General features: G+C 62.3%; 1 protein-coding gene across 1 annotated transcript in view; it reads left to right on the forward strand.

Moving 5' to 3' along the window:
* The window catches only part of LOC117642200 (putative phosphatidate phosphatase), a 39,214-nt gene extending 25,953 nt beyond the window's left edge, over positions 1-13,261 (forward strand). Inside the window, exons 2-6 of the mRNA XM_034380140.1 lie at positions 11,185-11,336; positions 11,560-11,697; positions 12,002-12,253; positions 12,326-12,511; positions 12,583-13,261. Of these exons, the coding sequence (XP_034236031.1) occupies positions 11,185-11,336; positions 11,560-11,697; positions 12,002-12,253; positions 12,326-12,511; positions 12,583-12,687 (833 nt within the window). The 3' untranslated portion in view covers positions 12,688-13,261. The remainder of the gene's footprint in view (positions 1-11,184; positions 11,337-11,559; positions 11,698-12,001; positions 12,254-12,325; positions 12,512-12,582) is intronic.
* Positions 13,262-13,677: the final 416 nt, after the last annotated feature.

The following is a 13,677-nucleotide window of genomic DNA, read 5'->3' on the forward strand; positions in this document are numbered from 1 at the left end:
AGGGGGCCCCTCAACAGCAGGCTGTGCCAGCTCAACAGCGAGGGTGTGCCAGCGTCAAACAGCGAGGCTGTGCCAGCTCAAACAGCGAGGCTGTGCCGCTCAAACAGCGAGGCTGTGCCAGCGTCAAACAGGAGGTGTGCCGAAAACGAGGCTGTGCCACTCAAACAGCGAGGCTGTGCCCGCCCCAACAGCGAGGCTGTGCCACCGTCAAACAGCGAGGCTGTGCCAGCGTCAAACAGCGAGGCTGTGCCAGCGTCAAACAGCGAGGCTGTGCCAGCGTCAAACAGCGAGGCTGTGCCAGCGTCAACAGCGAGGCTGTGCCAGCGTCAAACAGCGAGGCTGTGCCAGCGTCAAACAGCGAGGCTGTGCCAGCGTCACACAGCGAGGCTGTGCCAGCGTCAAACAGCGAGGCTGTGCCAGCGTCAAACAGCGAGGCTGTGCCGTGCCAGTCTCACACAGCGAGGCTGTGCCAGCGTCAAACAGCGAGGCTGTGCCAGCGTCAAACAGCGAGGCTGTGCCAGCCTCACACAGCGAGGCTGTGCCAGCGTCAAACAGCGAGGCTGTGCCAGCGTCAAACAGCGAGGCTGTGCCAGCCTCAAACAGCGAGGCTGTGCCAGCGTCAAACAGCGAGGCTGTGCCAGCGTCAAACAGCGAGGCTGTGCCAGCCTCACACAGCGAGGCTGTGCCAGCGTCAAACAGCGAGGCTGTGCCAGCGTCAAACAGCGAGGCTGTGCCAGCCTCACACAGCGAGGCTGTGCCAGCGTCAAACAGCGAGGCTGTGCCAGCGTCAAACAGCGAGGCTGTGCCAGCCTCAACAGCGAGCTGTGCCAGCGTCAAACAGCGAGGCTGTGCCAGCGTCAAACAGCGAGGCTGTGCCAGCGTCAAACAGCGAGGCTGTGCCAGCCTCAAACAGCGAGGCTGTGCCAGCGTCAAACAGCGAGGCTGTGCCAGCCTCAAACAGCGAGGCTGTGCCAGCGTCAACAGCGAGGCTGTGCCAGCGTCAAACAGCGAGGCTGTGCCAGCGTCACACAGCGAGGCTGTGCCAGCGTCAAACAGCGAGGCTGTGCCAGCGTCAAACAGCGAGGCTGTGCCAGCCTCACACAGCGAGGCTGTGCCAGCGTCAAACAGCGAGGCTGTGCCAGCGTCAAACAGCGAGGCTGTGCCAGCGTCAAACAGCGAGGCTGTGCCAGCGTCAAACAGCGAGGCTGTGCCAGCGTCAAACAGCGAGGCTGTGCCAGCGTCAAACAGCGAGGCTGTGCCAGCCTCACACAGCGAGGCTGTGCCAGCGTCAAACAGCGAGGCTGTGCCAGCGTCAAACAGCGAGGCTGTGCCAGCGTCAAACAGCGAGGCTGTGCCAGCCGTCACACAGCGAGGCTGTGCCAGCGTCAAACAGCGAGGCTGTGCCAGCGTCAAACAGCGAGGCTGTGCCAGCCTCACACAGCGAGGCTGTGCCAGCGTCAAACAGCGAGGCTGTGCCAGCGTCAAACAGCGAGGCTGTGCCACCGTCAAACAGCGAGGCTGTGCCAGCCTCACACAGCGAGGCTGTGCCAGCGTCATACAGCGAGGCTGTGCCAGCGTCAAACAGCGAGGCTGTGCCAGCGTCAAACAGCGAGGCTGTGCCAGCGTCAAACAGCGAGGCTGTGCCAGCGTCAAACAGCGAGGCTGTGCCAGCGTCAAACAGCGAGGCTGTGCCAGCGTCAAACAGCGAGGCTGTGCCAGCGTCAAACAGCGAGGCTGTGCCAGCGTCAAACAGCGAGGCTGTGCCAGCCTCACACAGCGAGGCTGTGCCAGCGTCAAACAGCGAGGCTGTGCCAGCGTCAAACAGCGAGGCTGTGCCAGCGTCAAACAGCGAGGCTGTGCCAGCGTCAAACAGCGAGGCTGTGCCAGCGTCAAACAGCGAGGCTGTGCCACCGTCAAACAGCGAGGCTGTGCCAGCGTCAAACAGCGAGGCTGTGCCAGCGTCAAACAGCGAGGCTGTGCCAGCGTCAAACAGCGAGGCTGTGCCAGCCTCAAACAGCGAGGCTGTGCCAGCGTCAACAGCGAGGCTGTGCCAGCGTCAAACAGCGAGGCTGTGCCAGCCTCACACAGCGAGGCTGTGCCAGCGTCAAACAGCGAGGCTGTGCCAGCGTCAAACAGCGAGGCTGTGCCAGCGTCAAACAGCGAGGCTGTGCCAGCCTCACACAGCGAGGCTGTGCCAGCGTCAAACAGCGAGGCTGTGCCAGCGTCAAACAGCGAGGCTGTGCCAGCGTCAAACAGCGAGGCTGTGCCAGCGTCAAACAGCGAGGCTGTGCCAGCGTCAAACAGCGAGGCTGTGCCAGCCTCACACAGCGAGGCTGTGCCAGCGTCAAACAGCGAGGCTGTGCCAGCCTCACACAGCGAGGCTGTGCCAGCGTCAAACAGCGAGGCTGTGCCAGCGTCAAACAGCGAGGCTGTGCCAGCGTCAAACAGCGAGGCTGTGCCAGCCTCACACAGCGAGGCTGTGCCAGCGTCAAACAGCGAGGCTGTGCCAGCGTCAAACAGCGAGGCTGTGCCAGCCTCACAGCGAGGCTGTGCCAGCGTCAAACAGCGAGGCTGTGCCAGCCTCAAACAGCGAGGCTGTGCCACCGTCAAACAGCGAGGCTGTGCCAGCGTCAAACAGCGAGGCTGTGCCAGTCAACAGCGAGGCTGTGCCAGCGTCAAACAGCGAGGCTGTGCCAGCGTCAAACAGCGAGGCTGTGCCAGCGTCAAACAGCGAGGCTGTGCCAGCCTCACACAGCGAGGCTGTGCCAGCGTCAAACAGCGAGGCTGTGCCAGCGTCAAACAGCGAGGCTGTGCCAGCTCACACAGCGAGGCTGTGCCAGCGTCAACAGCGAGGCTGTGCCAGCCTCACACAGCGAGGCTGTGCCAGCCCACACAGCGAGGCTGTGCCAGCGTCAAACAGCGAGGCTGTGCCAGCGTCAAACAGCGAGGCTGTGCCAGCCTCACACAGCGAGGCTGTGCCAGCGTCAAACAGCGAGGCTGTGCCAGCGTCAACAGCGAGGCTGTGCCAGCCTAACAGCGAGGCTGTGCCAGCGTCAAACAGCGAGGCTGTGCCAGCGTCAAACAGCGAGGCTGTGCCAGCGTCAAACAGCGAGGCTGTGCCAGCGTCAAACAGCGAGGCTGTGCCAGCGTCAAACAGCGAGGCTGTGCCAGCGTCAAACAGCGAGGCTGTGCCAGCGTCAAACAGCGAGGCTGTGCCAGCGTCAAACAGCGAGGCTGTGCCAGGTCAAACAGCGAGGCTGTGCCAGCCTCACACAGCGAGGGTGTGCCAGCGTCAAACAGCGAGGCTGTGCCAGCCTCACACAGCGAGGCTGTGCCAGCCTCACACAGCGAGGCTGTGCCAGCCTCACACAGCGAGGCTGTGCCAGCCTCACACAGCGAGGCTGTGCCAGCCTCACACAGCGAGGCTGTGCCAGCGTCAAACAGCGAGGCTGTGCCAGCGTCAAACAGCGAGGCTGTGCCAGCGTCAAACAGCGAGGCTGTGCCAGCGTCAAAAGCGAGGCTGTGCCAGCCTCACACAGCGGGGCTGTGCCAGCGTCAAACAGGCGAGGCTGTGCCAGCGTCAAACAGCGAGGCTGTGCCAGCCTCACACAGCGAGGCTGTGCCAGCGTCAAACAGCGAGGCTGTGCCAGCGTCAAACAGCGAGGCTGTGCCAGCGTCAAACAGTGAGGCTGTGCCAGCGTCAAACAGCGAGGCTGTGCCAGCGTCAAACAGCGAGGCTGTGCCAGCGTCAAACAGCGAGGCTGTGCCAGCGTCAAACAGCGAGGCTGAGCCAGCGTCAAACAGCGAGGCTGTGCCAGCGTCAAACAGCGAGGCTGAGCCAGCGTCAAACAGCGAGGCTGTGCCAGGGTCAAACAGCGAGGCTGTGCCAGCGTCAAACAGCGAGGCTGTGCCAGCGTCCAGGGCCGCCGAAAGTACTTTCTGGTGGGGGGGGCGAAATTTTTATGAAAAATTGTTGGGTTGCCTACCGTTAAGGGGCAACACCCAATACGGTTTAGACTTTTCTAATAGTGTTCCAAATCCAGCGAGCGAAGCGAGCTTAAAGCGAAAATTCACACAATTCTAGACTTTAACACAACTTTTGCCATTTTTAGAGCTTAATCACACGCTTTATTGGTGGGCGAAGCGAGCCAAACGGCAAAATAATGGAGGAAAATTAAGAAAACCTGCGAGCGAAGCGAGCAAGAAGCCAAAAATCAAAGAATTTGCGACTTTGCTATATTTTTCTCTCTATTTCGAGCTCAAAATGGCAGTTTAGTGTCTGAAAGTGGGGGGGGCAAGTCGCCCCCCCCCGCACCTCACTTCCGGCGCCCTTGAAAAAGATCCTGTTGGTTGATTTTGGCTTTCGTCTTGAGAAAAGTCAACCGACTCAACTTTGAATTTGAGTGACATGTGATTCAACTCCGAAGCGAGAGCGCAATCCTCTGACGCGCGGACTGGCCCCCAGTGTAGTGCCGCGGGTGGCCCGTCTTCCTCCTTGGCAGCATGTTCCTGCACTCGGCCGCACCGCCGCGGCGCGCCGTGCCACCGCGCTCGTCGTCCCCCGGGGAGACGGATGGCTGTTGTACAACTAGCGTCCGGCCGGCCGCCGCGCGTCCTCGACCGTCCTCGGCGCACAGTGGGTCAGAAGACCGGTGGAGGCGGACAAAACTTTAGACGCGTTTTGACCTCCAGCGTCGCTAAGTAGGACTCGAACCGTACGTGTGACCCCACCAATGGATGGCTCTCCGAACGAGGACTCCATTGGTGGGGTCACACGTTCGGTTCGAGTCCTGCATAGCTACTATGGAGCTCAAAGCGCGTCTAGAGTTTTGTCCGCCTGCGCAGGTCTTCTGGCCCACTGTGCGGCGTCCACGCGGACACAGGCCATGGGCCGTGGCGGCGTCAGCCTCGCCGGGGCGAGTTCAGTTTGCCGGACTCCAGCAAGACGAAGCCCCCTGTCCTCTCCTCCTCCTTGGGGGTGTCCTTGTCGCACCCACACGGCAGTTCGCATTTCTTAATCCCTCTCGCCCCTGTTGATGTTGTTGTTGCTGGTGTTGCTGTTGTTGTTGTTGTTGTTTGATGCAGGTGCGTGACGCGTGCTACGCGTGCGACTTGTTGGCGTGGGAGTGCGTGTCGGAGGCGAGGCGCCAAGTTTGGCGTCGTGCCCCGCGGCCCTTTGCTATCCCAACAACAGTTGTAATCACGGAGCCGGCGAGGCTGGCGACGAAGGAGGAGGAGAAGGAGTAGAGAAGGAGAGAGGAAAGAGAGAAAGACTGAAAGAAAGGGGGAGAGAAAGGCAGAGGACTTCCCTCGGTGCTTGAACGTCGTCTTTAAGTGTCGCGGTGCCCCGCGGTGCCGCCGTGGTGCACCCCGCGCTGCAGCTCGACATCACGGGCTTGCCCATGGGCTTGCCCCCCCCCCCCTCTCTTTGGCCGTCGAGCGCAGTGATTGGCCTCAAGCCTGTGTGCTTTCCATCAAGTCTGTTACGGGCGCGGCGAGGACCGCGGCGAGGACCGCCACGCGCCGCTACGACGGGGACGTGACGCCCCAATATTGACTGAGGCGAGCCGCGGGGGCTGCGGGCCGGCGACGCACAGTGGGCCAGAAGACCGGTGGAGGCGGCCAAAACTCTAGACGCGTTCGCTAATCAGGCCTCGAACCGAGCGTGTGACCCCACCAATGGATTCCTCTCTCGGGGAGCAGTCCATTGGTGGGGTCACACGTTCGGTTCGAGTCCCATTTAGCGACTCTGGAGCTCAAAACGCGTCCAGAGTTTTGTCCGTCTCCAGCGGTCTTCTGGCCCACTGTGCGACGCCCCCGCGCCCCACAGTGCCCCGCCCACCGGGCACGTCCCGGCCAGGCCCGGGCCGGCCCGTGCAAGGCCCGGCGACGAAACAGCGCCAGCGTCTCGGCATCGGTAGCTGGGCCGCGCCGCCGTCCGGAGCGCCTGCGATCCGCGCGTATGCAACCCGCTGAGCAGTGGTGCCTGCCAACGGGCCCGCCCAGCCCCTGTCGCCCCATTCCGCCTGCAGACTCATTTCGCACGTCGCCCCCTCGCACTCATGCGGCGTTCCGCGTGGAGAGACAGAGCGGCGCCGAGTCACTCCCCGGTTCGGTTTGCACGTATCACCTGCGTGGCACTCTGCTTCGGCCTCCGTGCGCACCCCGCCGAGCACTACGCGTAAATCAGCTTGCATCAACAAGTGGGTCTGTGTGACTGGGGGTGACATTGGCAGGCGGGCTTTGTTGAGGCCCCGACAGGGGGACGTGCACGCCTCGTTGTCCACCTGGGGGAGGCGGTTGGGCCTCGGCCGACAGTGCGGCGACAGTATCGCCGAGAACAAACAGGCAGTTAGGCTGGGAAGGGCCAAGTACATTAACATAACCGGGCCGAGCCGCCGGGCCCTTCCAGCACGGCCAGCACCGCAAGGGCCGCCACTCCAGTCCTCCAAGGGCTCAATGAACTTAGGCTGCGCCGCTGCGGTCGCCATATTTCGGTTTGGGCCCACTGCCACTCGACGGGGGTGACCTTAGCACTTAAAAACCGCAAAGCGCCCCGCAGCGCTGGCCGAGCCGGACCAAGCAGTGCCAGAGAGAGAGAGAGAGAGAGAGAGAGAGAGAGAGAGAGAGAGAGAGAGAGAGAGCATCGGAATCTGTTTGTGCCGCCCAGGGCTCCACGGCCGTCGATGCGTTCCGCCGAAAGTAACGACCGATCCCGGACGACTCTGTGATGGCTTCGCCGCTACACTGCTTCGCCCCCGAAGATGGTAACCTCTTGACCTCGGTGGTGGGCTCCCCGGCCGACGGGCTGGCCGCGTGCAGAGCGATAACGCAGCGCGCGGCGTGCCAAGTTGAGCCCAAACGAGGCCTGCAGCCACCTGCCCCTCCCCTCCCCCCGCCCTCGTCAGCCCGCCGCGGCCCCGCGCCCCCACGGCCCCACGGCCCAGGACCTTGGCCCCCGCCACATGCATATTGAAGTGCCGGCCGGCCGCCAAACCCTCAACAGGCTCCCTCATTACGCCCGACCTAACCTGTCGAGAACTCTCGACAGCCTGTCTCTCTCGCACCCACACGGATCGCCTAAGAGTTGGAGAGAGAGAGAGAGAGACCGGTCGTTTGGAGCCAGTCTGCAGAAAGTGGGGCCTCCTGAAGGCAGTAGTACTCTCACCGTGCGTGCAGCTGGTCTCTGAAGGTCTTTCCGCACTGCCGAATGTACACGGCCGGCTGCCTGGCCCTGCACTGCCTGGCCCTGCCTGGCTTTGGCTGCGGGTTGGGTTGAACCATTGGGTCTGAGCTTCGCGCTGCTCCGCGTTGCCGCGCGTCTCGCAGTTCAGCATAACAAGAAACTCGGACCGCCGCAGGTCCGCGCAGGTACCAGGAAGCTGTAAGGGGCTGTGCTGGCAGTGGAGTGCTCCGCGGCACTGCGGCGCTCTGCGGACGCCGGGCGGAGTGGACGGCCACTCCAGAGTACCGAGTGCAGGGCGGGGCGGGGCGGGGCTGCTGCCTCGCTCTGCGTCCCGGAGTCCTGGAGTCCCGGAGTCCTGGAGTCCCGGAATCCCGGCTCACTGCTCATTTCCGGTTGGCTTAAATTGGAACGCCGCGATGGACCCGCCGCGCAGCGCGCGCTGCGGTCGGGACCAGCATCGGCCATCGCGCTGCATTTGTGACGGCGAGCTGGAGCCGCAGCCCCGGCTGGGGAAGGCCGCAGGGCCGCGGGGCCGGAGACGGATTTGGATGCGGCCCTCAGTCCCTTCCCCTTTCCGCCGACACAATGCCAATTGTCTCGATGGTCTCGATGCGCGCCATCTGCCGCTCTGGCCGGGCTGGCGGGGCCGGCGGGGCCGGCGGCCACGGCCTGCCCTAAGTGCCGCCCTTCCCCGGCGGGCGGGACGACGGGCTCCTCCAGGGACTCCTGGGACTCGTTGTCCTGCAGCGTGAAGTGGTCGGCGTGCAGCAGGTGCACGGCCAGGAAGTGGTCTCCAGGCGTGGGGAGGGGGGGGGGGCACTCCAACGTCGCCCTGCGAATGTATCTTGGCCGATTCCCGCCCGGAACCCGTTACCCGTTACCCCTTCGTTTCCCCGTCAAATACCTTCCGCAGTGGAGCGCGGCCCTGCCGGGCCCTGCTGAGGTACGGCCGGCCCGCCCCGCCTGGCCGCGTTGCCCGCACCCAAGCCCTGCAGAGCCCTGCGCACAATACCGCGGCCCGCACACGCCCCGCACGCCCCAGCTGAGGCCCCGCAGAGTTTATCCGAGTTCCGCGACTCTGGGCGCCCCAACCTGGGGCCGCGGGGCTGCGGGGCCTGCACGGGATGGGACGCATAGTGCACAGTCGTGTCCCGGGGGAAGGATTTCAGATTTGGGATTTGCCGGCGGCAGTGCAGCAGCGCCGCTGCACGGCTCCACGACACACAGTGGGCCAGAAGACCAGTGGAGGCGGCCAAAACTCTGAACGCGTTTTGAGCTCCAGAGTCGCTAAATAGGCCTCGAACCGAACGTGTGACCCCACCAATGGATTGCTCTCCGAACGAGGAATCCATTGGTGGGGTCACACGCTCGGTTCGAGTCCTGTTCAGCGACTCTGAAGCTCAAAACACGTCTAGAGTTTTGGCCGCCTCCACCGGTCCTCTGGCCCACTGAGCGACAGACTCCCCCTCGGCCTCGACCTTCCGTCCGCAATCCCACGATCGGGGTGCGTTTCGTCCTTCGCGGCCTCCGTGGCCTCCTCGTCGAGGCTCCTGGCCGGCCCGGCCCCCTCCACGAGCGGCTGCCGCCCCCCCCCCCTCCCAAATTGCCCCGCCGTGACCGGGTCATGTCACACCGCGGCGGCGAGAGGGGCGCTCGAGCGGATACGGCGCGGATTGAATACGGTGCGATACACGGCAAAAAACAACAACATCAACACAGAAGGGCTCGCGTGCTGTGTTTATTTTTGTTTTCTGTTTCTGCTCGGCCCCGCGCACGGCCGTGCGGGACGCGAGGCTTTTATTTGGCGCGACTAAACGGAATTGGCAGCGAATTGCACTTAGTTAGCGTGGCGGGGGGAGGGGGTGGGGGCGAGGGGGGCGAGGAAACACGACGACCACAGACTGGAGGGAGACAGCGCCAAACAGCAACGCCGACGACGACAACAACTCCCACCGAGAGCAAACACAGTCCGAATGCAAACCCAATACCACCCCTACCTACGCCGGGGAGAAAAAAGATGGATTTTATTTATTGACGTACACAATGGCCGGCTCGCGAAATGTTTCCACCTCAACCTCTTGTTGTCGTTGTTGTTGGTGCTGCTTTTGCTGTTTTGTTGGGTGGGGCGGCCCGCTGCCCGCGGCTCTCTCCAAACCGTCTGCTGTCCACCCGGTTTTCCGATGGACAATGAACCCCCCAGTGAGCCTTTACTTCCGAAAGACGGAGCAACTAACTTTGTCAATTGTCAATAGTATTCAACGCTCGAGAATCCAACTCGTTTCGAGCGATGCCACACGTTGACTGTTTGACACGCACTCCCAACTGCAACCCGCAGCCAGCGTAGCAGCAGTAAGGGAAATCCGCACCTCAAGGCGCGGGTGAAATTGCAGCCGAGGAGCGCGGAGGTTGCTCGCCGTGATGAAAACATTAAAATGCATACGTAGCCTGCATACGTGCACGGCCTGCAGCGAGGTGCGTCGCTAATTTGACAGCCCAGTCTGGCTGGAGAGGGCCGCGGAGATGGCCTGGAACCCCTGGAACCTGGTTGGGGCGGCAATCTCGCGGAGTGTTCTCCAGGCAGTGAGGTACACTGGAAGTGGAAGGAGGTCGGCAAGGCACTGCCAAGAGTGGAGGGATGCCACTCTCTGCAATGATGACGTTTCATCGGGAGCGAGCTCCGATTTATACAAGCGTCTTATCAGGTATAAAATCTGGTAGAATCTAAGTCGGCATAAGTGAGTCTCTTAGGAGTTGCGTGTTGCGCAATCTCAAATGGGATCGTTCTGCCTCTTTTTCAACCGTGAACTTTTCGAATGATCTGATTTGGTGTTGGGGGCCCTGCCTGGCTTTGCTGAGGGCTTTGCCGGGCGCGGCAGATCGGTTGGGACCACAGCCCGCGGCGTGAGGCGCGGCGTCTTGGTGCGTGGGCGCGCGGGTTCAAGCCGCGGGTACTGCCAGGCCTGGCAATGGCCTGGAGGAGTTGTAGGTGTTGACACAAGTGAGCGTGATATCCCACGAGTGAGGATTCGACCCCCTCCATCTCCCCCTTTCTCCCCCCCCCCCCACTCTCCCCCTCCCCTCCCCCGCTTCTCCCCCCTCCCCTCCCCCGCTGCCCCGCCGCCGCCGCCGCCGCGGGCCGGCCAAAGGCAGCGAGGTGAGTACACAATATCAATCCTCATGTGTGGAAGTAATAGCTTCATGTTTGTATAGTTGAGCTCCGGTGGCGGCGCGCGGCGTAGCAGGGCGCGGCTCGGCAAGGCCCGGCGTTCAACTATTTACCCACTACCCGGAGTAGTTTGGCGCGAAAACGTAATCGCTTCGGATGGCTGCTGTTGGCTGCCGTTCGCCATCGCCGCGCGGCAAAGTGTTGTTTGCTGATGCGCGTGGACGCCCAATGTGCCCAATTTTCTCACCGGGCTGTATCAATCGGCCAATTTATTCATTTATTCCCAGGGCGCCATCGGGCGTCGCTAATTCATCGCGCGCCACGAATCAGCTCCTAATTGTTTTCGGTGTTGACCGTACGCCGTGAGTGCTGGACGCTGTGCTGGACGCGGCGCCGCGCCAGACTCGGCCTCGGGGATCACTCCCTCTCCCGGACTACTGAAAAATGAGAGTCATAAGGCGGCCTTAATTACGACCTGCATCGCCTCCTCCTTCTCCTCGGCTCCGCCCCGCCGCCACCGCCCTCGAGCCGTGAAGCCTGAAGCCCGCCACCGTCGCACGTAATAATTTCCAAAGTGAAATTGAAGCCATTACGTGAGAACGGATGAGGCCCCGCCTCGCCGCGGCGTGGCGTGTCGTCCCGACGGGGCTAGCGACGGCCGCCGACTGCCTGCTGCAGACTTTCCGAGAATCTTATTCTGTCGAAATAAAAGCGACTCCCGGAATCAGTCTCCATTTTGGCCGTCCAGCCCGCCCGTCGTTGTCTCGTGCCGCAGCAGAACGGAGCACCACCGTGGCCGTCGCTGATGTTGTTGTTGTCTTTGTTGTTGCAGTGGGCTTGGCCGTGCTCATGCTGCGGGCCTTCGCCAAGCCGCACCGCCGCGGCTTCTTCTGCCACGACGAGTCCATCCGCTTCCCCAAGCTGCCCGACACCATCTCGGACACCATGGTCGCCTTGGGGACCCTGGGCATCCCCACCGTCTTGGTGAGTACGGCCAACGCACGGCGGGGACGGCGCGTAGCGCGCCTGGACGGCAGGCAGCCCAACGAACGCCGCCTTGGCCGCCGTGCGGTAGGCAACCCAACGCACACCGTGCGCGCCCTGCAGCTCCACTGCAACCTTAAGCTGCCCGTAGTTACTTTGGCTTTGGCCAGTTGACTCTTGCGCCGTTGAAATTTGAAGGTTTTGTTGACGTGTATGTCCCCAGATCGGCGTGGTGGAGGTGCTGCGCACGGGGCGCGGCATCCCGAGCGGGCTGAGCTGGCGCGGCGCCGCCGTGCCGCTGTGGGCCGTCCGCGTCTACCGCCAGAACGGCGTCTTCATCTTGGGCGCCGGCCTCACCGAGGTCTGCCTCACACCTGGCGTCACACCAGGCTGCACACAGTGGGCCTCACCAGTGGAGGCGGCCAAGACCCGTTTTGAGCTCTCGAGTCCTTAAAAAGGACTCGAACAGAACGTTTGACCCCACCAATGGATTCCTCGTTCGAAGAGCAATCCATTGGTGGGGTCACACGTTCGCTTCAAGTCCCATTCAGCGACTCTGGAGCTCAAAACGCGTCTAGTATTTTGTCCGCCTCCACCGGTCTTCTGGCCCACTGTGCTGCGACGAGACGCCGCCGTTGTGACGCGTTGTGCTTGCTTGCCCGCAGCTGACGGCGGACCTGGCCAAGAACTACGTCGGCCGGCTGCGACCCAACTTCCTGGCGGCGTGCAACCCCGTCACCTCCGGGGACGCGTCGTCCTTCGCCAAGCTCTGCGCCGCGGCCACGCCGGGCAACCCCGTGTACGTCGCGCCGGGCTCCTACTACTGCCTCGGCGACCCGGACGACGAGAAGGAGGCGCGGGCGTCCTTCCCCTCGGCGCACTCCGTGCTGGCCTTCTACGCCGCCGTCTACCTCGTGGTGAGAAGCGCACGCGCGTCTGTTGGCCGTGTTGGCTGGGACGTTGATGATGACGGCGGTCTTTGCCTGCAGCTGTTCGTCCAGGCGCGCGGCCGGCGCCTGCTGGGTGGCTCGTGCGCACTGCTGCGCCCGCTGCTGCAGTGGCTGCTGCTGCTGGCCGCCTGGTGGATCGCCCTGTCGCGCATCGTGGACCACATGCACCACCCCGGCGACGTCCTGGCGGGCGCCACCATCGGCACCATCTTCGCCTGCCTGCAGGTGAGGCGTCCTGCCTTTCACCGCACTCTTGTCTTAGCGTGACTGTACTGAGGCCGTTTGCTCCACTGCAGGTGTTCCTGGTGAGCGGCTTGTTCGGCCAGGAGAAGCGGTCGGGCGAGCAGCTCGTCGTGCTCGGCACCACCACCAAGACCTACAGCCAGCCCAACTGCGTCTAGGGGCCGCGCGCCACGCCGACGCGCCGCTGCTTTATCTACTGCCCGGCCCTGGAGGGGCAGTTTCGTCTGTGATGCACCAATGAGGTGCCAAGCTATTGTTAATTTCGTGTTTTTATTTTAATGCAATAACTACTTTTTGTTTTAAGTTTAGACGCGTTGAAAGATGGGAGCCGCAAAGTTTTGCCTCGTCTAATTTATTGGGATAGTTTGTCCCTCACATTGTTTTGCCAGTTTATGTTTTAGATAGACGCTCAGATGGCGTGTGCGTCATTATTCTGTCCGATAAAACTTCGACATATCAGTATTGAAACGAAAGTGTATGTATACATTTAATCCAGCATTTTATTAGTCTTAGGACACTGGCGCTCATTTTGCGCCAGTTTTTGTAAAGTGCCTGCAGGATAGAAACGTAGAAACTATAACTTAGCTTAAGATTTCAACTAGGTATTATTTGTGTCATAACAAGTTTATTGTCTTATTTAAGAGAGATCTTTCGGGAATTGACTGTGTGCTTCAGAATATTAAACGTTCACACAGTTAACCAAAACAAAATAAACGGATCCTGTTCTCTTTACCCCCGATTTTCTCACCTCTGCCCCCAGGACGGAGTGCCCCTCGGCCCCTCTTTGAGGACTTCCCCGTCAGTGTGGCGGGCGCGTTCGCCGGCCGCCGTTCTGAAGGGTGAAGTGGCCGCGACAGTGTAACGGAAATTTTGTGTCCCCCGGGGCGACGTCCCGACGGCCTGACGGCGATGGCCTGCGGAGCCTGCGGGTCACTTCCTCCTCGCCTCCGTCTCGAACCTCGGCGCCTCGGCCTGGGCGGCAGGCGGCCTGGGGCAGCGGGGCGCCGGCCGCGTCGGCCTTGTACCTTGTAGTGCCCCGGCCAGCCTACTGGACGCGGCCCGCTGCCTGCCGCCTCGGCCGCCTCCGCCATCACGCCCAGATCACTTACATGACACCCTACCCCACGGGCCAGTGCTGCTCAGTGCTG

This window comes from Thrips palmi, unplaced genomic scaffold (genome assembly GCF_012932325.1).
Source record: "Thrips palmi isolate BJ-2018 unplaced genomic scaffold, TpBJ-2018v1 HiC_scaffold_16, whole genome shotgun sequence".
In the NCBI taxonomy this organism is placed as follows: Eukaryota; Metazoa; Arthropoda; class Insecta; order Thysanoptera; family Thripidae; genus Thrips; species Thrips palmi.